At 42.4% G+C, this 26,540-nt stretch overlaps 1 protein-coding gene across 3 annotated transcripts in view; it reads left to right on the top strand.

Moving 5' to 3' along the window:
• LOC107075942 (uncharacterized) overlaps window positions 1–26,540 on the top strand; it is an 84,893-nt gene that overhangs the window by 11,465 nt on the left and 46,888 nt on the right. For all 3 annotated transcript variants that reach the window (XM_069179678.1, XM_069179679.1, XM_069179676.1), the window contains exons 6-9: window positions 5,125–5,184; window positions 7,624–7,728; window positions 8,669–8,769; window positions 18,253–18,395. In XM_069179678.1, the coding sequence (XP_069035779.1) occupies window positions 5,125–5,184; window positions 7,624–7,728; window positions 8,669–8,769; window positions 18,253–18,395 (409 nt within the window). The remainder of the gene's footprint in view (window positions 1–5,124; window positions 5,185–7,623; window positions 7,729–8,668; window positions 8,770–18,252; window positions 18,396–26,540) is intronic.

Genomic DNA, 26,540 nt, shown 5'->3' with positions numbered 1-26,540 from the left:
TGAATAGGCACCTTCTTCCCTTCTGACAACGGTCCCTGCTTCTGCTTCCTGCTTCTATTGTGTGTGTGTGGGGGGGGGTTGCGGGGGATCCCTTCAGATCTCCCTTCAGATTTAAAAGGTTATTAATCATATCTTCGGTGTCGCATCTTACCAGTGCAGCTGATCTTTTGCTGCCTGGGTGGGTCAACTATCACAAAGCTTTAGAGAACCTAACATTTCTATTATCAACAAATTGTAAATTTGTAATAGAGTAAATTTTTATAGAGAAATGGAGGCTGGACAGTATGCGTTACAATATAAACATTTATATTGATTTAAATCGTGTTTTGATTTAAATCGCAAACGCGTGTTTAATTATATGTGTTTTTTTAATCATAATCAGACAAATGCAACATAAATTGATACAGTATCTTTGTCTTCTAAGTATCTTAATAAACTTTCAGCATAGCTTTCTCCCCGTTTAGATTTATTTTTCTTGGGATTTTGGGATCAAACGTGGAAGGATTAGATTGTAATCGTTTTTATTTTTCAAATACGTTTTAGAAAAGTGTAATCTATACGTGCCCAGACTGTACGCCTTCCTAAACCCCACCCTGACCACTTTCACTCCTGTCCTGCCCTTCCCCGCGCACCCCAGCCGGGCGCTCTTCGGCCTCTGCCCGGGACGAATGTATATTTAGATATTTACACCCGGCGCGGCACCGAGGGAGCGTCTGCATTTATAACTTAGTTTTTAAAATTAGTCAAGCAATATGAAGCATCTCCTTTTACTTTTAAGTCCCTTAAATACATTGAGCACAGCTTTCTCACCACTTAGATTACTTTTTGATACCATCCTTACACAAAGCAGAAACTTCTTGTATTTTCCGATGACATACAGTACAAGTGGAAAGATTACAGATTTTAATTCACTGCTTTAAATACATCGAATGAAGAAAGTTAGGTGTAGCACTTTAGATCTTTTTTTCTGAACCAGGGAAAATCTGATCATGTTTCTCTATAACAATAATAAAAAACTTTATTTTACATATCACCTTTAAAAGTGGCATCTCAAAGCAATAAAGTAGATGGAAAAACAGTTAAAAGGGACCAAAGTAAATACCAGACAAACGCAAATGCGTTTTTAATAAAATGCTTTTATTCATTCAGCAGAAAGAGAGAGAGACATCCAGCAGAGAGAGACACACACTCAGGTTTTCATTGACAAAAAGTAATTGTTTTTTTTACATTCCTCTTGTCTAACAGGAATGTTTTGTTTGTGGACAGACTGTCCACAAACGTTAGACTGTCTTTCTCAGACTCACATTCCCGAATGTCCCCCGCCCCGGTCAACAATCCTAGGAAGAACACGAAACAGCCTGTTAATAAAATTGTTACAATTTTGTTCGGTCAGTTCTTCCTCCCAGAATTTATAGATCGCATCGATCAGTTCCTGCTTTGTGACGGGCTTAGCAGTTTTCCTAACGTAGTCTTTCAACGAATGCCAAACCATCTCTATCGGATTTAGATCTGGGGATTCGGCTGGAGTTTTCACCCAGTTCACTCCTTCTGCTATAAGCCTCACCCTTGCTGCTGTGTGTTTCGGATCGTTGTCTTGAAAGAGACGGTGCCTTGATCCAAACTGCTCCCTGATATATGGGGCGGCATGCTGTGTGACCACGACTTCCTCGAAGAATTCACGGTCCATAATTCCTTTGAAAATAAGAAGTGGTCCCGGGCCTCTTCTAGATATACCCCCCCAGACGTGAACCTTCAGTGGATGTTTGGGCTTTGGCTTGTCCACATATGTCCCCTTTTTGCAAAATGCCATTGTTGAAAACTGTTCCAGAGCCACTGTTGTTTCATCGGTGAAAAGTACATCCTGAAATGCCTCCCCCTGTTCAATCCATTGGAGCGCTTGTTTGAGTCTTTCCTCTTTGTTTTTTAGCCTTATCATGGGGCATGTGTTGGTTTTTCTGTATCTCCATCCAAGCCTCCTGCGCACTCTTCTTATCGATGTCGGGCTAATATTCGCACCGAGGTCAGCCCATAGCCGTCTTTGGACTTGCATCACCGGTAGCTCATCATTTTCATCGGTCAGTTTGTCGATAGCTCGCACAATAGGACTTGAAAAAAAAGAGATCAACAGTTAGTTTTAAAAATAATGTGCATAGTTGTATTTACATGCAAGAAAAGTATTTTTAGAAATTTATTTACCTTTGAATTGTCCTCGGTTTAGATTCTCTTTGCCTCCTCTCCCCTTTATAATGTCGTCTCACTGTGCTTTCAGAAACAAAGATGTCCATTGAAGCCAAATGCTGTACAATGTCCTGTGTTGACTTCCCATTTCTTTTCATCTTCATTATTTGGTGTGAGAGAGTCTTCCTGATTTTGGCCATTGTCCGTCTCCTTACCAAAGCGATACAGTGGTGCAGCTTGAATTCTGTACCTATATACTGTATGGTATGCTACAGATAAAACTTACACCATACCGATGAGCTAATACCAGGGAAAGACACTCTTATTTTATTTAAAACACAATACGCCAGGAAATGTGTCTGATGCATTAGCAAGTTAAAACAACTGTGTCAAAAACCTGGGCGTAACACCATTTCCTTTTTCTGATCACTCGCTTTCTGGATACACGTCTCACCTGTCCTGTTCTTTGTTTTCCTGGTTTGCTGATTATGCCTGTTGCAATCCACTCCTACCCTCACACCTAAAGAAGACTATTTTAAATTTCTTGGAGCGGTTCATTGTGCAATTAACCCTTGTATGTGCTGTCCTTAAGGTGATATCACATAAAGGTGATATGTAAAATAATGTTTTTTATTATTGTTATAGAGAAACATGATCAGATTTTCCCCGGTTCAGAAAAAAAGATCTAAATTATACTAGTTTGTCACTAGTATACTTTTAATACAGTCTTTGCTGTGCTCTTGGGGATCCTTGTGATATTTCAAGCTCTGGTTGGATGATAAGTGTCGCAGTTTAAATAATTTTCGGTGTTGGAAATTATGAAACGCTCTGTTTAAAGCAAGGGAGTTTTTGCGTCCGTTACAGTAAAAGAAAATGCCTGACAGAGTAGGGCTTGGACAGATTCCAAGTGCATTTTTGCAATCAGCCTTATTTATGGGTTGCAATTTAAAAAAAGTCAAAAACCGCGCTCAAAATGCAATTTAGTGCTTTCTGGCAAGAGGAGACACCCAAATTAATAATGTAACATGCCACTGTTTGTGCATGAACAGCGTTATACTGTTATTCCCTTAGATACCCGATTAAAAAAAATATAAAAACATTTTTGAATCCCCGGAGGAACACATTCCATAAGAATCAGCGCTTTTATATATCGCCTTTAAACACATATATTTAAACACGCGTTTACGATTTAAATCAAAACGCGATTCAAATCAATATAAAGGTTTATTTTGTAACGCATAGGTGACTATTCATTGTTATTAAAATGACTTAAATTCGATCATGTTGTGATATTTAGAAATATAAATTTGTTTGGTGCGAGTGAGGTTTTATTTAATCTCTGACCAAGGGAAACGTTTCATTTTTTCAAAGAAATGTTTGTTAAAAAAAAAAAGTCATGGTTCCAGTGAAGAGAAGGAATGACAAAGAGATCTAGAAAAAGATTTGGAGGAAGGCATAGTGGGTCACAGCAGATGTAGGTTGAGGTAGTTCAGGTGGGTAGCTGCGTCAGCATGCGTAGGCTGCTTCTTCACACCTGAAGAAGGCTCCACGGCCGAAAAGGTGTGTTTTCTTTCTTCTCTTTTCAGCATGGAATAAACCTATTGTGTCTTAGAATAATACCACTTTTTGTTTTCCTTCCCCCAATTTTAGGTGAGCATAATATTGGGACAAATTAACAAAGTAAATTAAAGAAATGTAAAACTCTTGTTTTGGTCATATGAGATGCTTTCCCAAGCCTTTTCTACAGCTGTTTTCAGTTACTGTTTGATTTGGGAGGTTTCGGACTTCACTCTCCTCTTCGGCAAGTGAAATACTGCTCGACTGGATGTAGATCAGGAGATTGGCCTGGCCAGGCTAAGACCTTCCACCTTTTTCCCCTAATAAACTGCTTGATTCTGTTGGGTCATTGTCTTGCTGCATGATGAACAGCCAGCCAATGAGTCTGGAGGCATTTTCTTTTACATAGGTAGACAAGATGCTTCTGTACAATTCTGAAGTCATTTTGTTGCTACAACCATCAATAAAGAGGAGTGGACCAGTTCTAGAGTTAACCATGCATGCCCAAGCCCTGACACTACCTCCACCATGGATCATAGATGAAGTGGTGCTTTGGATCATCTGCAGTTCATTCCTTTCTGCACACTTTCACCTCGCCATCACTTTGGTTGAGGTTTATCTATGTCTCATCTGTCTATAACACACTGGCAGCAGTGAGTGCTGAGAGGTGGGCATATGATTAAAATACCCCACCATGTTGTAAATCTGCAACTAAAATAGAGTACTTTGTGTTTTATATAATCTGCCAATTTATGCTACTTAACCTTCTTGGTATAGACAGGACTGAATCTTGTCAATATCTGGGCTAACTCCCTCTCTCCAGAGTTTTATTGTGTTTTATAGATGAGAAATAGTTCATGGAAGGGGCATTAAAACCATGTTTAACTGTCCCAGCAGTGATCATTCATCATTCATCATTGTCGTACTGATGAATGGTAGAATTTATGCGTATCATGACATTCCTGCCATCTAACTCCTTAATCCTGTGCAGTCAGGATACACCCTGGATGGGACAACAGTGCAGTGCAATCAGCACATTTCTATTGATGTGTATTCAGTACACTAAATATTTTGCAAAACACAAAACATTCTTTTCTTGAAAGATATTCCTTAAGAAGATTTAATTGAAGGTTTATTGCCTCTGATTTTCTTGTTACAGTACTGTATACCATTTAAAGATTTCAGGCAATGTCTTCTAAAAATTCAATGAGAATTCTATGGAATGTCTGCAATTTGAATATTGTTGAAGAGGATTATCAGCTCATGTAATGTGATTTATTTTCTACACTGAAAAAAAATTCTATACTATTGTCTTTAGAACAAATGTATAATTTGTAGACACAGAGAATGTTTCCAAAACTGATTGCATACTTTTTTTGTTGTTTTCAGTGTGCCTTGGATTGCTCCCAGTCTTTGAAAGACAAAGAATGGAGGAAACTGCCAGAAGTTGTAAGTGACCAGTATTCCACTTTATCTAAAGGTCTTCACAGTTCAGGGCCTGCAGAGCAAGGCCGTGGCGAGTTGTCAGGTCAAAACAGGTCAAAGTGCAGAACTTCAGGAGGCTCAGAAAGTCGAGTTAGCAGTGCGACAGAAAAGCCAGACTGGAGAGGTGATGGCAGACGGGCTGGAGTATCTGAGGGAAGATGAGAAGAAGCAGAAGAGTGACACTGAAGGGTAGCAGGGAAGAGGCTGCTCAGAGTAGCAGGCAGCAGAGTCAGTTGAATAAAGGCATCCCAGAGTAGCCTGAAGAGGAAACTTTTTCCATTGGATCAGTGCTTTGAGGATGAAATTACTAAGCAGACGTAAGGCGAACACAGTGCTCAGGGAAGCTCAATGTCGAAGCGCTGGTCCACTGGACACTTGAACTTTAAATAGGTTGATTAATCAGGGCGGTTGATTGCTGGATCAGCCGCCTGATTGAGCACTTTGGGAATGTCCTGGTCTCCTGTAGCAGAGGGCTGCGAGCTGCTCCCTGTCTGGGTGTAACAGAGAGGCCAAACTTCTGTGAATCCGAATGCTCGTGCAGTTCCTGCATGTCCTCATTACATTCTGTATGCTTGAACCTGGAAGCTGAAAACATTTCTCTTCATTCAGCCGGTTACAAATGCAGCTGTTTTAAGAATGAAAGCGTGAAAGTGTCACAGATAAACTTGGGATATGTGGCTGTGATTCATACAGTTCATAATTCATATAGTTGGTGTTTCCTTTTCTGTACAGCTACTCCAAGAAATCTCGGGGTTGATTGTCTTTTGTTCCCAGTATGTTGGAAACACCAGAGATGTTGACACAACTTGTCAACATAGGCACCAGCCATGTAGCTGCGTATGCCTCCAGTTAATGTAATTTTAAAATACATGCTACAGCTGTTATTTCTATTATGTGTATCTGGAAATCACAGACTAACCTGGAAATCATCGCTTTAAAATTACACAATTTGTAGTTACCTTCTTTTAGAATAATATCCATTCACCAGATTCCTGCCCCAAAACCCCTGAAGAAATGTATCTTTAAAATATTGTGGTGTAAAAGACGTAGAGTACATGAACTTAACAATGGCACACTATACATAAATAATGTCTATTTGCAGTCTGTGGCCTGGTTTTGTTTTAGCATGTCATACCCTTAATGGAGGAATATATAATGTTCCCCATATTTCATCATACCATTGATGAAATAGGGACAAATTAAAAAATATATATATATTTTACTGCAAAAACAAGCGTTGTACAGAGTAGTCAGTACTATACAGTATACATTTTACAGGACTCCAAAGGTGTTTCCTGAGGTAAGAAATGCTGCTGTAAATACATAGAGGGCATTCAGTAGCTTCACAAGGACTGAGATCTCATGAAGACTGGAGGTAAATGGACATAGAATCCCACAATTTGGAGTATGGCTGTAGAAGATTTTGATTTGCTGAAAAAAAAAACATTCTAATGTATTATGAACATATTTGTGTTAACAACATGCCCAAACAAAATATATGACAATATTATCTGACCATTCAATAGAATCACTTTATAAAAGTAATTTATGAAAGCAGTGGATATATTACCATTGTCAAGAGCAAATGATATCAAAGTTTAGCTACGTTTGCAGTTCACACTTTGATTCTTTAATTCCAACTTTCAAGCCCTTAGTCAGAAAGATTAAAACTATGGGTATCATTGGAGTTGTTCACTTAGCTGCAGGTGGTTTAAGAGGCACGTACACCTACAGTAAATGATCAAAGGGAGTTCCTAGTGGTTAACTCTGGTTAATTAACTTCATAATTAATGATTAAAACCCATAATAAAGGATTCAACAGCCACAGTAACAGTATGCAGGGAGAGAGGAGAAAGGAGAAATAGGAGGAAGAAAACAGGGGGAGAAAGGTATGGAGGAGAAGGCACAGAAAATATTATATTTTGACATAGTGCTGTTAAATACTTGTTTTATTGTTATATTTTCATCATGTTGAACCTTTATGTGACATTCACACACAGATTACCTAACTTTTTTATTTATCTACTGTGTGTCTAGATAACATAGACTCTAATCTAGACTGTACGTCTCAATAATGCTCCTTCTGTCTACAATATATGTCAATATTTTATAATATGTCTTTGTTGTAAATGTCTGTTATATGTCTGTAGATTTTATATTACTTTTATTTTTGTTTTGTTTCATGTGAATTTCATTATTTTATTTGCTTTTGCAACACTGATTGTACCCATCGGTCATGCTAATAAAGCACCTTGAATTGAATTGAATAGTAAAAATTATTTAAAGCTTATGACTTATTTTTAAGGCAACTTATTTTTGGAGGCATCCACTCCTAGATCGTGTATCACAGAAATAATAGACTGCTTCTGAATAATTTGAGAGAGATCTCTTTTTTTTCTCTAGTTCAAGGAAGAACTTGAAAACCAAGAACAAGAAAAAAACAAGAAAGAAACACTGGAGAAAATGGCTAGAAATACCTCCCACAAATCATCTTTTCCTCAGGAAGAAGTATGATTTTGATTTGTTTTTAAAACTTGTCTGCAGAATAGGAAAATCCATCCATTCATTTTCTAACCAAGCCAATCCAGGTTATAATTCAGAAAATATAGTTTAATATTGTGGAAAATGAACCTATGAACTGAAAGCATTTTCCAGTATAACTTTCGTATTTTACTTGCTGATTTGCTTTCAGAAGCAACTTCACATTCATAATAAAACTACAAAGTACTCCATGCAGGGAGCAAAATCATTGCTTTCAAACTAGGTGTTTAAAAATAGGCTTTTGTAACTTTGGCATCACACAAATCATATACATTAACAGACCACTTGGCGTATCATAACATGCTTTTTATCTTAGGTGGGTCCTGGACAACAGACCCACACATTCACAGCTGTAAGGTTCAAAACACCCATGTGCAGGTAACAAAAAAAACACTCCACTACAAACCAAACAAACACCAAACAAAGATCTTAGCTCCTCTTTGAGCTCCGGACTTAACTTCTCCACTGATTCCCTACCTGTCATACTGGGCAGCTGAGCTGCTTACTGGCTTCAAAACAGCACCTCAGTCTCGCACCGAGACTCTCCTCAAAACGTTTAAAGATCTCTCTACCCGCAAGTACCTTTATTCCGCAAAAGGTACAAGTTTGCTCCTTTTGAATTGGCAGGAGAACGAGGTTCTGCTTTCTGTTCTGCACATGGCAGATGAATTCACTGACACAGGTAGCCTTTTCTTCCTGCTTTTTAAACATCCAGCAACTTCCTGCAATGAGTAATGTTACAGACAGCAGCAGCTCCTTCCTCAGGTCTTTCTGGGGAATGTGGTCTAGAAAGGCCTGTGCTCTCATAACACCAATACTTCAATAAAGTCTGATTCATCAGATCTAGGAGGTGTAATACATTACTGAGTAATTCCAGGATTTTAATACAAACTGCTTTGCCCCATAGATGAAAAGACTGAAAAAAGCTGAGGAAGACTCATTTGAAGTGCTGAAGAAGTACTGCAAAGGAGGCAATCTTCGGAAGGTCCAGCCCTTTCTGCTTCCAGAGTAAGTAAACTCCAGGTCAATTTAAAAAAGTTTAAATTATGCCGACCCCAGATGTCATACTGTAATCTGCTGCTGATGCATGGAAAAGTAAATAATAAGCAGCTTTCATATTTTAGCAGGGAATTCTGGGTCTAGGTGAGCTGTAGTGCCAGCTATGAAAACAGGTAGAAAGAAAATTTGCTTTTCTTTCAGCTGACACCATGAAATGCACGGATACAAAGATATCCGTATCTAACAGCATAGATTTCAAAATGATCTCAACTTGCTTATTTAGTTATTAGTAGTTGATATGAAAATCTCATTCATCCATTTCTTTAATGAATGATTTGAGGCCCTTTACAAATATACTGTTCATCTCCCCACTCATACTCACCCTGTTTGCATCCTTTAATTGATTTAATCCCTTCACAGGGAATATTCAGATCCCCTCTAATTTATATACCCAGATGATGATATTAACTCTGCCACTATCCTATCCTATCTTTCATCAGCAGATCAGCAGTGTAAGATGCTGCTTTTAGTTGCAGTTTGGTCAGGGTCTCTGGTCATAACTGCATACCTGATGACTCTGATATGACAAAATAACAAAATAACAAGATCGGCTACTATTTTAATTCTGTCTCTTAATCTTTAAATGAACCTAGCACTTTAACCAACAGTGCTATGACAGCTTTCCTCAGAGAGCTGCATTCTCTTTTATTACTATGACAGACAGGAGCTCTAAACCTGTCTGTAAGAAGAAGGCTAACCCTTGCCTAACGTTTTTTCTACTTCAAGTCTGTCTGCTAATCTAATTTGACTCTCTGAGTGTTGCCTGAAGTAACCCTGTTTCTTCTTATAACAGAGACACAGTCTATAACAGAGATTGGAGTGATGAACAAATTATCTTAGTCTTTTATCATGATGGTCTTTACGAGTTCCAGGACTTACAATCACTCTACATATTTTGGGGCTCCTCCACTGTACTTATATGTCTATTCTGCAATGTGTGCCTGCTGCATCCCCTGAAGAGTAAATCCATTATGTAATAATAATAACAATAACAATAATAATAATAATAATAATAATAATAATAATAATAATAATAATAATAATAATAATAATAATAATAATAAATAGTAATGTAATATTATAAAAAAGGGCAACTAGCTAGTCCTCTGTGTACTCTCTGAAGGTGCTTTAGGGACTCTCCAAATGCATGTGAAAGTATGTTTCCTAAGAGTGTGAACAAATCGCTAGGTTCTAGAAACTGGCTCTCTAGAAACTCTTTCTGTTTTCATTATTATAAACAGTGATATTCCCTGTTTTCAATGAAACCTTCTGCAGACTGTTGACTCTGATCTTGGTCTTTCTCAGAAGTTGGAGCTGACTGAAGCTGAAAAGTTGTTGCTGCCTTTTGTAGTGTCTTCATCTTCAGCTTGGAGAGCTGTTGTTGGTGCAGTCCAAAGCTTAATTGTAGCTGTTGGACAGGATTTTAGATGTCTGTAATGCGCAGCCTTTTCTCGGAGCATCTCAGAATGTATTGTGGGTGTGCAGCTCAGAATCCAGTCAAAAATAAGTGCAGACATCTACTGTACATGAGTTGATGTACATGAGTTGATGTTGAATAGAATACACTTCTCTTTAAACTGGAAAAGACCAGAGGAGAAGTTGTCTAATCATATAGTCATGAAGTTTGACAAGTTACAGGATTATAGTTAGACCCAGAAAAACAGGTCTGATTTAAGGTTAAGGGGAAATGTGAGTTTGCTGTCTTGTAGGTAAAAGAGGTAAAGGGTTAAGGGTTACAAGGGAGAAGCATAGTTCACTCTTCCTGTCATCAGATTCAGAACAAAGCAGAAACCTAGTGGGTCAAGTTAGGTTGGGAATGTTTATTGCACCAGCTTCAGCCCTGGTTTCTTTGATCCCCGTTGTTTAATGTTCAGGTTACAGCAAGTAGGGTGTTAGTTAATATGCGTAGGTCCTTGTAGCAGATTCTCCTAATTGGTAGTGTGGTCTGGGGGACCTGCATACATGAACCCGTATTTTTCCTTGAATGGGGAAAGTAGTTAATAGGCTGAGGAAGGACCAGCTCTGTCCCTCTCTTCAGCCATGTTACTTTCCCTGTTAGGGTGAGTAACAGTTATAGTAAAAATAGTTACTATTTTAGTTTTTCAAAGAAATGTTTACTTGTTAAAAGAAGACTCATGGCAAGAGCTGGGTTCGAACCCCCAACCTTCGCGTTGTGAATCACACACCAAAGCCATTACTCCGACGCACTGCTTGACAACTTAAGCTCTAACTGAGCAGGGCAGGCAAAACGTTTCCAAGTAATCGCGGGTGAATGAGTCAGATTGATTTGATAATTTGAGCTATATGAATATAATTATATCGTTCTTAATTTCTTTAGATACATGATTCCATATTATATTCCCTAATTTTATTAGATTATGTTTTATTATATTATATAATTATATTCCCTATATCAATCAAATTCTAAAAAGTATGTGTTTTTTTACTGCGATAACGAGCACAAATATTCATTGAAAAGGTTAAAACATAACTTTTTATGAAGTATATAAACTTAATACTGTCAGAAGGGGCACATAAAAACTTTTCCAAAATAACCACAGTATGTAACCGAATGAAAGACTTTGATGCTTAGAATGTTAAGGAAGAAAGTGGAATACTGGTGTGTCTTTTTTATTTAAACTACCAATACCAGCCATATACAGTTTACATGTTTATGTTCCTAAATTAATATTTTTTAAGACTGCGTTACGCTCCTTTAATTTTTATGCTTAGCTACTAAAATTTCCCTTTAGCTATAAAATATTAGATACCATATTAATACCAATACCAATATCAATATAAAGCGGATTTAAACGTGCACAGTAAAGAGATTAAATAAGGCAACCACGAGTGGTCATGTTGGCCAGCCAATCACGTAGTGCGGTATAACGTGGTGAACTGTAGATAATTTTGCATGGTATGGGATTGTACTAGACCTGGCTAGTCCTGTTTCGCCAGGGACTGGTATTAAACCTGCAATACTACTGCCCCTGACATAACAGCAGTCGGGACAGAAAGCTGTTAGTTGACTTGGAGAAAACATAATATTTTGGTCATATCCACCTGGTGTCAGGGAAGAGTTCACGCTGAGGCACATGGACTCACTCTACCTTGAAGGTCAAGATTAGGGGGTTTGTGCTGGGAAGCCTCTGTCGCAGCTCAACTAGCAAAGTGCAGGAGTTACCTGGTGAAGGATACTGAGGAGGATGCTTCCCTGGCACTATTGAGTCTCCTACCCCTGCGGGGCGCAAACCCTAAAACCTCTGGGCAGAGCTGGCATAGTCCCCCCAGTACTCCTGCAAGGCTCTAAAGGTGACCCTTAACAGCTAGTTGATAGATTTCCAGATAAGGTCATATCTGAAAGGCAAGCTTCTGAAACAACAAACTCTTTATTTCGAAGCCTTATAGGGATCACAGATTTAAGCAGTACAGGATTCATATGGCGATTCTAAGGAGGGCTAAGCGAGCATCCAGAAAGGGAAAGCAATAATCTTACTGATTACAGATGTCTTCTCAATAAGAAGAAAAATAACAAAAGTATGATACTAAAAACATATTCCCTGTCCCACTAGTCCCCGGTCTAATTCTAAACAAAACCCAAAACTAAAATTACTACTTCTACTACTTTTCCTTCTTTCTCTCTCTAATTCCTAACCTCTTCACAACATCACCACCTAGACAGACAGAGCAAATGTTCCTTTTTATACGGCTTCACAAGTCCATTTTTTCACACACAACATAGAGCTCTTTCTTCTTTTGCACCAGCGCTGGGGCCTGCTGGCTCTCTCTTACCCATTTAAGGAAATCTACAAGAGTTTCTTCCTGGTTCCCTGTTCTAGCTTTCCTCTCAGTGCTTAGCGCAGTAGCAGGTGGCACAGGGGGGCTGACTGGTCCCTCTGAGTCTGGCACTCCTGTGTTACTGGTAGTGGTAGTGTATTCCACTTTCTTCATAAACAACTGCATCAAATTCTTTGGCTGTGGTTATTTTGGAAGCAGTTTGAAGTGCTTGTTTTAGTTACAGTTTGTTATAATGGGAAATTCAATGCTTATAGTGTCTTGGAAACGCTTGTAGAAAATGGAAAAAGTAACTCTTACGGTTTTTATTTTATCTTGTCCAAACTGAGTGAGGCTTTGGTTCAGGGATAGAATGTTCTCCTCCCAGCTAAAAGGTCTGAAGTTTGATTCCTGGCCAATGCACAAGTTGTGTTTTCAACAAATAAAGACTCTTTCTCTAAAAGTAAAATGTAATAAAACGTATGTTTGCTATATTTACTTTTTCCTTAATTTATATATTACAGTATGTTAAAATATTAAAATAATATTAATAATGAAGCAAAACTTAAATACTGTAAACGGTGGAAGTAAAAAACAGTTAAATTAATATTGAAAATAAAAATAGCAATAACATGGATGAACCTGTGCAGTGAGTGGGCACCCTGAGACATGGTCACTCAGCCTGATGTATAAAAAATAGTTTATTTTTGGTAGCCTGTTCAATACAATGTCAATACAAATTCAATACAATGCTCTACAATGTCTCTTGCTGACTTTCATTTTCATTATCTGGCATGAAAGTGATTGTTAATTGTGGCCATAGTCCTCTTAAGAAAAGCCATGTGGTCTGTTTTGACAAACAGTACAGATGAATGTTTACATACGTGCGAATATCTGAAGAGTGCTTTGAATACAGTAACTTGCCTTACTTAGTAACTGGAGACATGCCAGAAGGCCCTGTGGGGCTCATGAGAACTGGAGTTCCTAAGCTAAAGCTACATCAGTGAATGTGTGTTGACGGAGAGTAAAAATAAAAACCCACACGCAGTTTCCCTCCCTCTAGTGCTACATCAGAAAGGTTAAGATTAAATACATGCCACGCACCACAAGTGCAATTTATACAACTTTTTCTAACAACTCAGATGAAGCCAAATACTTTTAAGCACTACTAATAATATATTAACTGATATAACAAAGGGCAGCAAAAAAAAATGTTACTTAAAAATATACATAGTGTCATTAAAATGTGTGTTTAAAAGTAATGCTGTATGAACTTGAAAAAAACTCAATTGCGATTTCTGTTTAAGGGCATCTTTAAATTTCTTTGGTTATGCAATTACATACTAATATTCCCTTTTAAGTGGATCTTAAAATGTACTTCAACATTTTTTATAGTAATAATGACAGCAAGTATTCATACAAATGGTTAAAACATTATAGCTTTTTAGAAAACATATAAACTTGAAATAGTTGGAATGAACATTTCAAAATATTTCCAAAATAACCTCAGCAAGTGTCCGAGTTAAAGACTTTGATGAAGAAAATGTTTATGAATGCTTCAATGTGGGACAGATGCAGTGGTCAGTGGCCTTCCTAAACCCGTGAAATGTTTATGTTGCTGGAGGGGCGCCCTTGAGCGTCCGGGCGGACCCTTCTGGCCCACGCAAACTGCGCACGTCCGGCAGAACCGCTCCATGTCCCGGTGACAGAGACCCCAATGGAAGGGTTTTCGCGGAGCTGAAGTGCACCACACCCGGCTGGCCGTGCACCGCTTGGAGAACCGCCCTGTGGAGTGACCGCGGCACCACAAACTGCCACCTTACCTTGCTGCTGGAGGGCACCCGCCACCCCCAGCACAACACCCCGTCCCTCACCTCCAAGGCCTCCCAAAGTGCGCAAAGCGTCTTCACGGACTTGGGGTGAGGGGCGAGCTCCTCCCGCACGGGCCGGGTCCCCGCCGCCTTCCAGCGGAGCACCGGCCCAATGTCGGGGTCTGCCTCCTGCTGCTGCGCCAGGTCTGCCAGGCCCACACCAAACGGCCCGCTCAGGGACTTGGCCGCGGTGCTCGCTCCCCACTCACCACGGGCGGCCTCCTCACGCTGCTCCCGCTGGCCGCAATAGCGGCGAGAGAGTGTCTGCATTTCTGTGGTGAGACCCTGCACAGCGCACGACCTTGAAGTCATACTCCTGCAGAACCTCAATCCACCGCGCCATTTGACCCTCCAGCTCTTTGAAATTGAGCAGCCAGGTGAGGGACGCATGGTCCGTCCGCAGTTTGAACTGGGTCCCGAACAGATAGGGCTTGAAGTGGCGGACCACTGAGACTACAGCCAGCAACTCCCTCCGGGTGACGCAATAATTCCTCTCGGCCTTATTGAGCACCCGGCTAAAGTGCGCGACGACCCTCTCTCCGTCTGGCCCCTCCTGTGCTAGCACGGCCCCCACCCCCGTAGCACTGGCGTCCGTATCCAGCACATAGGGCAGCGTCGGATCCGGGAAGGCCAGGACAGGGGCCCCCACCAGTGCCTCCCGCAGCACCTGGAAGATCGCCTAACAGTCCGCGTCCCACACAAAACACCGCCCCTTCTCCGTGAGGTGGTGCAGAGGTGTAGCGAGGCTGGCGAAATCCCGGACAAACCTCCGGTAATAAGACGCCAACCCCAGGAAACTGCGGAGCTCCGTCACGGTGCGGGGCACCGGCCAGTTGCGCACCGCGGCAACCTTCCCCGGGTCCGTGGCCACCCCTCGCGGCCCGACCACATGCCCCAGGAAAGTAACCTCCCGCCGCAGGAGCCCGCATTTTCCGGGGTTGAGCCTCAACCCGGCCCGCCGGATGCAAGCCAACACTAACCGGAGGTTTGCCAGGACCTGCTGGAAACCCCGGGCATGCACGAGCAAATCGTCCAAGTACACCACGGACTTGCTCCAGGGAACTGATGCCAGCACTTGCTCCATCAACCGCTCAAACGTTGCCGGGGCATTACACAGTCCGAAAGGCATGACAGTGAATTGCCAGAGCCCCTGGCCGATGGAGAAGGCTGTCTTCCTGCTGCAGCCATCTCCCGAACCTTCTCCTCCGCGGCCGTCCCCTTGACGTAGGCCATCCGCCGGGGTGGAACGGGAATGGGCCACGCATCCCCGGTGTCGATCCCGTGCTGCGTGAGAGCCTTGCGGGTGCAGTCCTCATCCCTCGCCGCGAACAGATCCTCGTTCTCAGCAAGGAGAGACCGCAGCTGCCGGCGCTGGCCTCGAGTGAGGCCCTCGCTGCTACGCCACAACAGTTCCCCCACATCACGCCCTATCTCACCGTTGCGCTTGGTCCCCGCATTCCCCCCAGCGGCCGCCCTGTCAACTGCCCTGCTGCCTCTGCTTCCCGCTCCAGTCAGCCCGCGCGACCTGGACACCTCCCGCCCCGCCCGCCGCGAGACAGATTCGTTCCCCCTGCCCCACCAACTCTCGCCGGCCCAAGTCAAGGCAACCACCCACCTGCTGCAACAAGTCCAACCCCAGGATACAGTTCTCACGGATTGGGGTGAGGTAGAAGGGGTGTTTCACCCTCGCAGCCCCAAACTGCATGGTGAGCGCCCGCTTGCCGAGGACCTCGGCACACTGCCCCGTCACCGTCCTCAGCCGCAGGCTGGTGGTTTCCCATCCTGGGGGTTCGGCTGCCTCGGTGCCCGGCAGGACACCAGGCCGCAGCAGGGTGATGGTCGAACCGGTGTCGACGAGGGCCTGGCAGGGTCTGCCCTCGACGAGGCACGGAAGAAATAAGACCCGACTGTGGTCAACCCTTCCCACAGCAGCAGACGGGGTGAAGCGCTCCCTCTGGCTTTCCGGAGCGGTTGGTCAAGGACGGCCTTTCCCCCTTTAGGCCGTCCCGCTCCCGTTTTCCCAACGGTCTCTGGAGTCCCCGGGGCTCCGGTGCCCAACACTCCCGGGCGATGTGCCCCCTCTCCCCAGCAGTGGCAGATGACCCGCCGTCGTCGCTTCCCCTGTGTCGCCGCGCTGGCCGTCTCCTCCTCCCCATCTGATTCCCCGTGCGCCGCTTCCGCTGCCCGGGAGGGAGTGCCCCTCCGTTGGTGCCCACCGGTCTCCTCGAACACGGCATCAGCCTGTTCAGCCAGAGCCAGGGTCTGCTCCAAGGAAACCGGCGCGGCCAGCATCACATGGCGCTGCACCTCAGTTGGCGCCAGGGCCTGGAGAAACGCCTGGAGCGCTATCTCCCGGTGGGCCTCCTCCAGGAGAGTATTGTAACCCTGACAAGATAAGTAGATTACATCCGCGGTGACAGGACCCAGTGGCTCTCCCGCTAGGCGGCGGTGTTGGGCCAGCCTCGCCCACAGCAATCCCGGCGCCTCCTCTCCCCCGCCGAAACGCCTCCGGAGGGCCGACGCCAACGCCGCGTAGTTGTACCGCTGGTCTCCGGGTACATCCAGCAACGCCTGGCAGGCCTTCCCCTCCAGGACTGCGGCAAGGTGGCCCGCCATCTCCACCTGAGGCCAGCCGTTTGCCCAGGCAAATCTGGAACTGGGCCTCAAACATCTGCCATGGGCCCCTCCCCATTATAACGGCTCAGTCTCACCGGCGCAGGCTGGAGTAGGGGTGGTGGGCTGGACCCTGCTGGTCTGGCATCTCCTTCCTGCCACATGGCCTGAGGCGACCCGGGAAAGGGCCCCCCTTCCACTGAGTGGGTCGTCGTTGGGTAGCCCTGATAAGGGCTGTGGCCACTGGCGGCACTGAGGGGTTGTCCTGGCCCCTGGCGGCTGCTGCTCACCCCCAAAAGGCGCTTTAGGGGGTCACTTGGCTGCTGGGGGATCCGGCACTTCTCCGAGTCTCACAACATCGGCCATTCACTGTCCATCCTCCTGCTTCTGACACCAATGTAACGATTTTGGGTTCGGATAGGACGGACACAAGAACTCAGGCTTGCGGAGTTAAAAGCTGCCTTTATTTTTCTTCTCCGTCACCACCTGCCAGCCGGCTCTCCCGCGCCCCCAACCAGAGAGAGACAGACACCCCACTCCCAACAGCGCGAGCTACCACACCGCCCGCGCGCCTGAGAGAGAGAGAGAAAAGAGAGAAAAGAAAGAGAGAGAGAGAGTAACACCCAGGGGTGCAGAAGCAGGGAACTATTTACAATGAAAACGGACACCTCCCCAGACTGTATGCCCGCTTCACTGTAGGACAGCCACACTGGTCAGCGGCCTTCCTAAACCCCGCTGTGACCACTTCCACTCCTGTCCTGCCCCTCACCGCGTACCATAGCCGGGCGCTCTTCTGCCTCTGCCCGGGGCGAATGCGCTACAGTATGTTCCTAGAAATTATAGTTCGGTTGTTTTTATATTCAGCTTCCAAAATTAGCATAATTCAAGGTTAATATCGCATTTTAAGTGGATTTAAAGATGCACAGTAGAGTAACAATAATAGTATCACTAACATCGAAAGCACCACAAGTGCCACCTATCGATTGTCTTTAGCCAGTGAATCACACCCTGTTACATGCCACTGTGCCACATACACGGTATTAAGAAACGATGCATGCTCTGAGGGGCTGCATCAGTATACAGTAGCTGCTCTATCTACCATGACCTCTCAACACAGACAATAAGAAGTTACATATTTGTCAAAAATATTTTTATCTGTATTCTTATTTTCTAGAAAAGGCCCAGAGAACTCATGCATATCGACAACTAAGTGTGTAGTGCAACTGCGGTATAGCAAACTGTACCAGATGAAAGTGGATTATATGACTATGGAGAGTCTCCAGAATCAGCTTTATGAGCTGGTCTTAATGATGAAAGGTACGTTTTTAATCTATTTCCTTCATGTTTTTCCTTCATGCTCATCTATTAACTACTGATGTGTTTTTAATCTCATAACTGAATTTATGAATTTGTACTGAATTATAATTTGTTTAAACATGTTTACACATCTCCACTCTGTAGCTGTATTTGTTTACTAAAGCTGTACTCATAGTTTTCATTCACATGCTAATCAGTTTTAAACTAATGTTTTAAGTATAATGAATGGCTTAAAAGTCACATAATTCACTCACACATGTTTCATTTTTGCAGTTGTTTATTTGAGAGTTTATTTCTAAATTCACTAGGAATAATAAAACCCAAGAATTACAGGTATAGAAAATGTTAATTGAATGTTTTAGGAGACCAATCTCCTGTAGAGGGAGAAGTGAACTTTCATACTGTCGGATTAGAAGCTTATTGGTTGCTGTGACACAGTGGCATAATCTCACGGTGTTTGCTGCTGGCAGACCTGTGACCTTGGGAAACATTGTATTAGTGAAAAGAAGATGAAAAAATGAAGTGATAGAGTGTGAAAGTGCAGTCCTTTCAAGTCTCAGCTCCCTTACTGTCAGGTATGGCCGGGCTTCAGTAGATAGGGATCCTATGTGAGGCGCTTCCAATGGCGAAGGTTAGGAGTTGAGTCGGTATGCGAAGGCGTGGTCGAGTACAAGAGCAGGGGTCCAAAATCCGGGAAGGAGTCAAGAGTTCGTAAGTACCAAATCGGGAGGCGAAGACATAGTCGAAGGGAGGCATTTGAGTCGGAATACCGGTGGCCTAACAACAAGAAAAGTAGGAAACATACGAATACACAGCTCAGGGAGGAGATCTCAATCATGAGCGAAGAAGGGAAGACTAGTGAGGGTTTAAATAGTGCTGAGAAGATCGGTGCATGAACATTTAGGGAGAGAAGAGCTCGTGGGAATGTGGGAGCGCGTACATGCCCGTGTGCGATTCGTGACACTTACTGTGTGGGTTTCTATTGGTTTTCTGTAGCACAACACCTTGACTTATTCGTCTGTGCCATTTTTTGTGAAGTTTGTTTCAGCTGATATTCTGGCAGAATTCTACAGATGGATGTTTGTCAACTGTGTTAAGACTCAAACGTATATATTTTAGGGAAACAAATGTATTGATTTAAAATGGCATTGGAAACATCCCCCACCTGTGCCTGAAAGACAAGGGAGGTCAAACAACCCATACCCCGGAGAGAGTTAATAATGAAAAGTAGATGATAAAAAATGAACACTGGTGAGGGGAGTGGCAGCCAGAACACTCCGGAACCAGAATTTATGAGACAGAAACAGCTTCTGGATGCGTGTTTTCATGCTTGCTGATGACACTGTACAACTCGCTGAGTACTGCTTCGGCATTAGCATGTTGCATTAGCACAGTGTTCATAATAACAGCCCTAAATTCCCACAGTAGGCAAAGAGGGTGACATTTAATAGTGAGGTACTCCAGATTAGATACACACGATCTGTACACAGTTTCTGTGTCAGTGCACCGAAGGTTATTTTATACTACAGGTGCTCTGTTGGGGTAATTGGTGGTGTGTCTGTCATGGCATTCAGGTTACAGGATTTTACTCTGTGCATGACTTTGGAGCAGTTTAAGAAATGGTACAAGGCAGATATTTTATCGACAGTGGGTTTCTTTAGTTGCTCAGTTTACCTAAGGATATCAGAGAGCCATCGTCTCGGATCTCTATCAAATCTAGATTCCAAACCTTCTTTTTTAGATGGGATTTTATTGAAAAAGACCAGACTTCTTGTGGTTTCAGTGCACAGAGATTTACAGTCTCATTTAATTACTGGCTTTGTTAAGGTAGGGGTGCGACCTACAGATACTTCTGGCACTGCCAAGATGATGACTGTGTACAGAAAGCTCTCTCGCTGTGTGTCTGTTTAAACGTTTATTTACACATTTATACTCTTGTTTTGTGTTGAGCACTCAATGGCTGTCATTACTTATGGTAGAAAAACACTTTTAAACCTGGGGCCAGACTCCTGAGGGTCATCAAACAACTGTTTTTACATACCTGACCCCACCTGCCGGACCAGACAGAGATGCGGTAAACAGACGCCGGGGGAGACGAGGCGGCGTACTAGCGCAACTACGGAGGTGTCCGCACAGACCACCACTGCCGTCTATTTTGTTACCTAATGTTCAGTCACTGAACAATAAGATAGACGAGCTACACTGTTGGATCAACGCGGAAAGGGACCTGAGGAAATGCTGCGTGTACACCTTCACTGAAACCTGGCTGAATGCGTACAGTACATCCTGGGCACCACCATCCAGCCAAAGGGGTTCAACGTTTATATTATATAATGTTTATATTATGAACTCATCGCCTAAATCAACTCCTGCACATTCCAGTGCAGTTTCCAAAGAACTAATCAGACACACCTTCTCCCACCTGCCTACTTAAACCAACCTGACCCACCACTCCTTGCTGGGTTTTACCTAGCTAGAAGTGCATTGTTCCCTGTTTGCAAGATTTCTAGGTTTTTGCCTCTGACCACTGGCTTTGTCTCTGACTTCGTCTCCTGGATCTCTACTGGGTTATTGTGGATTTACTGGTTTTCAACCCTGACTTCCTGACCCACGTTTTTGGATAAACTCCTGCTGGTACATTTGAGTTCAGAGGATTCTGCTTAGGGTCCTTCTTCCACACCGTAACAGTTTACCGCATGGACAGAAACCACCAAGCAACCAGCAAACACAAAGGAGGAGGCATTGGCTTCCTGGTCAACAGTAAATGGTGCACCGACGTGGAGGTAATCTCTAAATCCTGCTCACCGAATCTAGAACACCTGACCATAAAATGTCAACCCTTTTATTTGCCAAGGGAGTTTTCCACCACCATTATTACGTTCCTTTACATTCATTCTCAAGCCTGCGTGGAAGCAGCACACAGCGAACTCCACGACATTATCATCAAGCACGAAAACTCTCATCTGGCAGCCGTCTCAGTTGTAGTCGGGGACATCAACCACTGCAATCTGAGGAAAGTACTGCAAAAATACTTTCAGCATGTCACTGTACCGACAAGAGGAGGCAATATTTTGGACCACTGCTACACAACAATAAAAGGAGCATACAAAGCGCTTCCCAAACCAAGTTTCGGTAAGTCGGACTACATCGCTCTCCTGTTGCTTCCTGGGTACAAACAGAAGCTAAAAACCTCTCCCATTGTGAACAGGTCAGTGCGTTGTTGGTCTGAGGAAGCAGAAAGCAGGTTAATAGACTGCTTTGATAGTACAGACTGGGATGCATTAAGAGCTCCCAACACAGATTTAAATGAGTATACGGGTGCGGTCACCAGCTATATTAAATACTGCACCAAGATTTGTGTACCAGAAAAGAAAATTAGGACATTCAATCACAGGCTAGAAGGGCTGCAGCTAGGAGATCGACACGAACAACATCCCTGCCTGGCGAGCTGAACCATTTCTATGCTCTGAACACGGGCACTGCTGAGAAGACCCCAAGTGTGCAGGGTGAGTTTGTTCTGAAACTCTCAGAGCAGGATGTACGGAAGACTCTGAGCAGGGTGAAAACCCATAAGGCTGCAGGGCCCGATGGGATACCACCTCGTGTCCTGAGGACGTGCAGCCCAGCTGGCCACAGTGTTTACGGACATCTTTAATTCCTCCCTGTCGCAGTCCATTGTCTCCACCTGCTTAAAAAGAACACTGCTGTTCCACTCTCCAAAAAGGCAAAAGTGACGTGCCTGAAAGATTACCACCCAGTAGCATTAACATCTGTGGTGATGAAATTCCTGGAGAATGGTATTGTCACACATGAACACCTCCATCACAGAGTCCCTGGACCCCTTGCAGTTTGCCTACCAGAACAACGCATCAGTGGATGATGCTGTCTCCCTGGCTCTACATACAGTACAGGAATACCTGGACACTGAGAACTCATATGTGAGAATGCTGTCTGTGGACTACAGTTCAGCATTCAATTTAGTCATACCCAGCCAACTGGTGACAAAGCTCAGGGGACTAGGACTGTGCAACTCTGTCTGCAACTGGCTGCTGGACTTTCTAATTGAGAGACCACAGGTGGTGTGGATATGTAATAAAACGTCTACACCGCTCACCCTGAGCACTGGCACCCCACAAGGCGGCTTTCTGTGTCCAAGGTTGTACTTCCTAATAACCTGGACTGTGAACATGGACATTATCTTGAAGAAGGCTCAGTAGTGCCTCTATTTCCTGAGGTCAAGCAATGGGGGATGCCAGTATCTGCGTTGGTGAACTTCTATCACTGCACCATCAAGATCGTCCTCACCAACGGGATCACTGTGTGGTATAGCAACACCTCTTCTCGAGAGAGAAAGGAATTGCAGAGAACGGCAAATATGGCCCAGAAGATCATCAGCTGTGGTCTCACTGAGATTAACGAGCTCTATGAGGATTGCTGCCGTGGTAGAATTCTGTCCATCACAGAGGACAGTCACCACCCCGGGCATGAGCTCTTCACCCCACTGCCCTCAGGCAAGAGACACAAGAGCATACGTACACTTGCCACCATATTCTTTAATAGCTTCTACCCACAAGCAGTGTGATTGGTGAATGCATTTGGCCATGCCCCTCGGACCACACCTATCTGCAGTCATTGTTTACATTCAAACTGTTTACTTGTTTGCTTGTACATTGTCTACTGTTTGTTTGTATAATGTCTTGATGCACTGTCTGCACTTTGTGTTTTAGAACTTTTCTTAACAATCGAGAGACTTTCTGTAAGTAAGAATTCCATTGTACCAGTACATGTACCAGGTACATATGGCAATAAAGTTCAAGTTCAGGTACAGTAGCATTGGTGTGCTTTTGAACATTAAAATCCTAAAAATCCAACCAGGTGTAATTGCGAATAAGCAAAGAAAGGGTTCTAAAACCAGATACTAGATGTTTTTCAACTAAAATCTGTGGATATTTTCACATATAGAGGTTGTTAAAGTGCCCGTGGTTTGAAGGCTCTGTGTGTTTTGCTCGCAGTTCTTGACAAGTAAAACATCATGCCTCAGAAATGGGCATTTTAAAAAGAGGGTTGTGAAAACAGTGAAAAATCACTCTGAACAAAAAACAAGCAGTTTGAAATTATTTATTATTCATAAATTAATACTATAAATATTAAGAAAGTTCAAAGCATTAAGAAACATGATTATACAGATGCAGGCATTCAAAATGCGCAGGCGATACCGCATTATTTTCCGGTATGCTGTACGCAGTCTACCACGAGTTACCGGTAAATACCGCGAGTTACCGGTAAATACCGCTAGCAAAATAATAGTATCCGGAATTTCCGCAAGGTGGAGCTAATAAAGCTAAACCTCTCATGTTTGAGCTGTAGCCATCAAAGTCTTTAACGAAGATATTACTAATAGTATTAATAATAAATGACCTTGGACAAGCTGTAAACTCAAAGTATTGCCCTGATCCACATTCTTTTTTTCATTGACCATCTTTGTAAAAGTAACACCACAGCATTTCGCAATCACGCATTTTTTTCCAATCATGCAGGTACAGTAATTTTTGAGAATCGATTCACCATGCCTTTCACATGCTCATAAAAGAGATTGATTTAGGAACATAAACATATTACCGTATGCAAACTGTACTGTATACAGTATGTATATGTATATTTAATGTCTTAACTGTGCCCATTTAAGTATTGAATATTTATATGGAATTTTACCACTGAAGGGAAATCTTAGTGCCCGAGCATAAAAAGAATAGGAGCATACTGCAACGCGTGTGAAGGCCATAAACGATATTAATTTTGGAACATAAACATACAGTATATGGCTGGTCTCGGTACTTTAAAGAAAACATACACACCAGTATTCCATTTCTCCCTAAACATTTGAAGCATCGAAGTCTTTAACTAATGAGATACCGGAGTCAACAAGCATACTTTTAGAATTTGATTAAAAGAGAATATAATATGGAATCGCGTATCTAAAGAAATTAATAACGATATAATTATATTAATGTACCGCAACACAAGAATAGAAAACATACACGAAACATGGTTTCATTATGACCAGAATCGGTCCTGAGATATTTTTAACTTGATTTACAGTATTTGAGAGGTATGTTTTGACACCGATACTACGTAAATACTGCTCACGTATATGTTTCTAGGTTTATATTATGCATTTCATACGGTCAAATTACTTTTGAGCAACTGATAAGAAGCGCGAAACGGTATGCCCAGGGCGTCTTAGTTTCGTTTTGTGCGGGGACTGCTTTAACTCTATCGCCGTGGATTGATTAGAGATATCAAGTACATACAAGTCATTTTTTAAATGTTGTAGTTCGTCTTGTAAAAATGTTACGAGTACATCATCTGTCAACAATTACACAGGTTCTGTTTCCATATTGCGGATTTTGGTTACGTAATATTATTTTCTAATTTCACGTTGTGAATATATGATTTGGGCAAACAGAGCCGCAAAGAAGTACATTATGGGTTGTTTTTTTTTTTTTTGCAGTTTTATCTAGAACAAGCGATGCTTAAACCTTTGTCTGATTCTTGTGAAACTATCCACACGACAGTTACAGTACCTAGGAGTTGACTTCAGTGATGTCACTGATGGGATGTTTCTAAAAATCCATCCTCTGTAAAACGTCTTCTCTAGTTGTCCTGCATATGTATTTGCTAATGAAGCTGTGTGTTCTGAGCCTGGTTCTCTACATTTCTGTATGAACCAGCTTAGAGGGCTAAAGACAGCTTGTGTTTAAATTGAGTGTAAGGTCAGCATTTATTATTGTACTGTGCTGTAAACTTGTTCTGTGCCTAATTACATTATTTTATAGCTTTATCAAATCTGTACATTGTCGATAATGTTTCTGTAGTGCTTTTTCAGCCCTCAGCATGTGACCACGCTGGTAGCGCTGTGGGTTAGTTTCCTGATTCCCATGTCACACGGTCTGTGATTGAATCCCATGGAACTATGACTTTATTTTTTAACAAACATTTCTTTGAAAAAATGAAACGTTTCCCTTGGTCAGAGATTAAATAAAACCTCACTCGCACCAAACAAATTTATATTTCTAAATATCACAACATGATCGAATTTAAATCTTTTTAATAACAATGAATAGTCACCTATGCGTTACAAAATAAACATTTATATTGATTTGAATCGCGTTTTGATTTAAATCGTAAACGCGTGTTTAAATATATGTGTTTAAAGGCGATATACTGTATAAAAGCGCTGATTCTTATGGAATGTGTTCCGCCGGGGAATCAAAAAATTTATTTTTATTAATCGTGTATCTAAGGAAAATTGCAGTATAACTTTGTTCATGCACAAATAGTGGCATGTTACATTATAATTTGGGTGTCTCCTCTTGCCAGAAAGCTCTAAATTGCAATTTGAGTGCGGTTTTTGACTTTTTCTAAATTGCAATCCATAAATAAAGCTGATACAGTTTAGACTTACTGTATTCTAAACTGTATTACAACAGCACATTGGACAATGCACCGTAAATTGCTAAAAAATGCACTTGGAATCTGTCCAAGCCCTACTACGAAAATTATTTAAACTGCGACACTTATCATTCATCTTTAAATAAACTTTATTTTATATAGCGTTTTAAGCGAATAGGTAATTAGATTGCTCATAAACCTAATCACTTATTCTACATAAACACAGAGTGATTGCTCTCTGAAAATGCTTTTCCTTTATATTTAGGCTCAGATTTCAACTATAGATCGTATTATTATAAACTTTCTTGGAAAAAATGTCTTTTATGTAAACCATGTTTGCTATTAATTCATTTAGGGCTAAAATACGTTCATTGTCTTCCAATCGAGTCGAGTTGACATTGGAAGCTTGCCACGCCCGGACTGTTACACTAACGCATTAGCATGTTAAAGCGATTTCATTGAGGAGCCTAGCTACTAGTTAACACTGTACTTCCTACTTTGAAAATACCTGTGAAACCGGTTTAATTCGTCACAGCCAGCACTCCGGCAGAGAGGGGGGTTGTACTCGTTAATGTCCGATGACATACAAGTGGAAAGATTACAGATTTTAATCGTCTTTTTTCTGAACCAGGGAAAATCTGATCATGTTTCTCTATAACAATAATAAAAAAACTTTATTTTACATTATTTTAC

Source organism: Lepisosteus oculatus, chromosome 16, assembly GCF_040954835.1.
Source record: "Lepisosteus oculatus isolate fLepOcu1 chromosome 16, fLepOcu1.hap2, whole genome shotgun sequence".
Classification (NCBI taxonomy): Eukaryota; Metazoa; Chordata; class Actinopteri; order Semionotiformes; family Lepisosteidae; genus Lepisosteus; species Lepisosteus oculatus.
The sequence above is the reverse complement of the archived record's forward strand: the minus strand, read 5'-3'. Positions and strand labels throughout refer to the sequence as shown.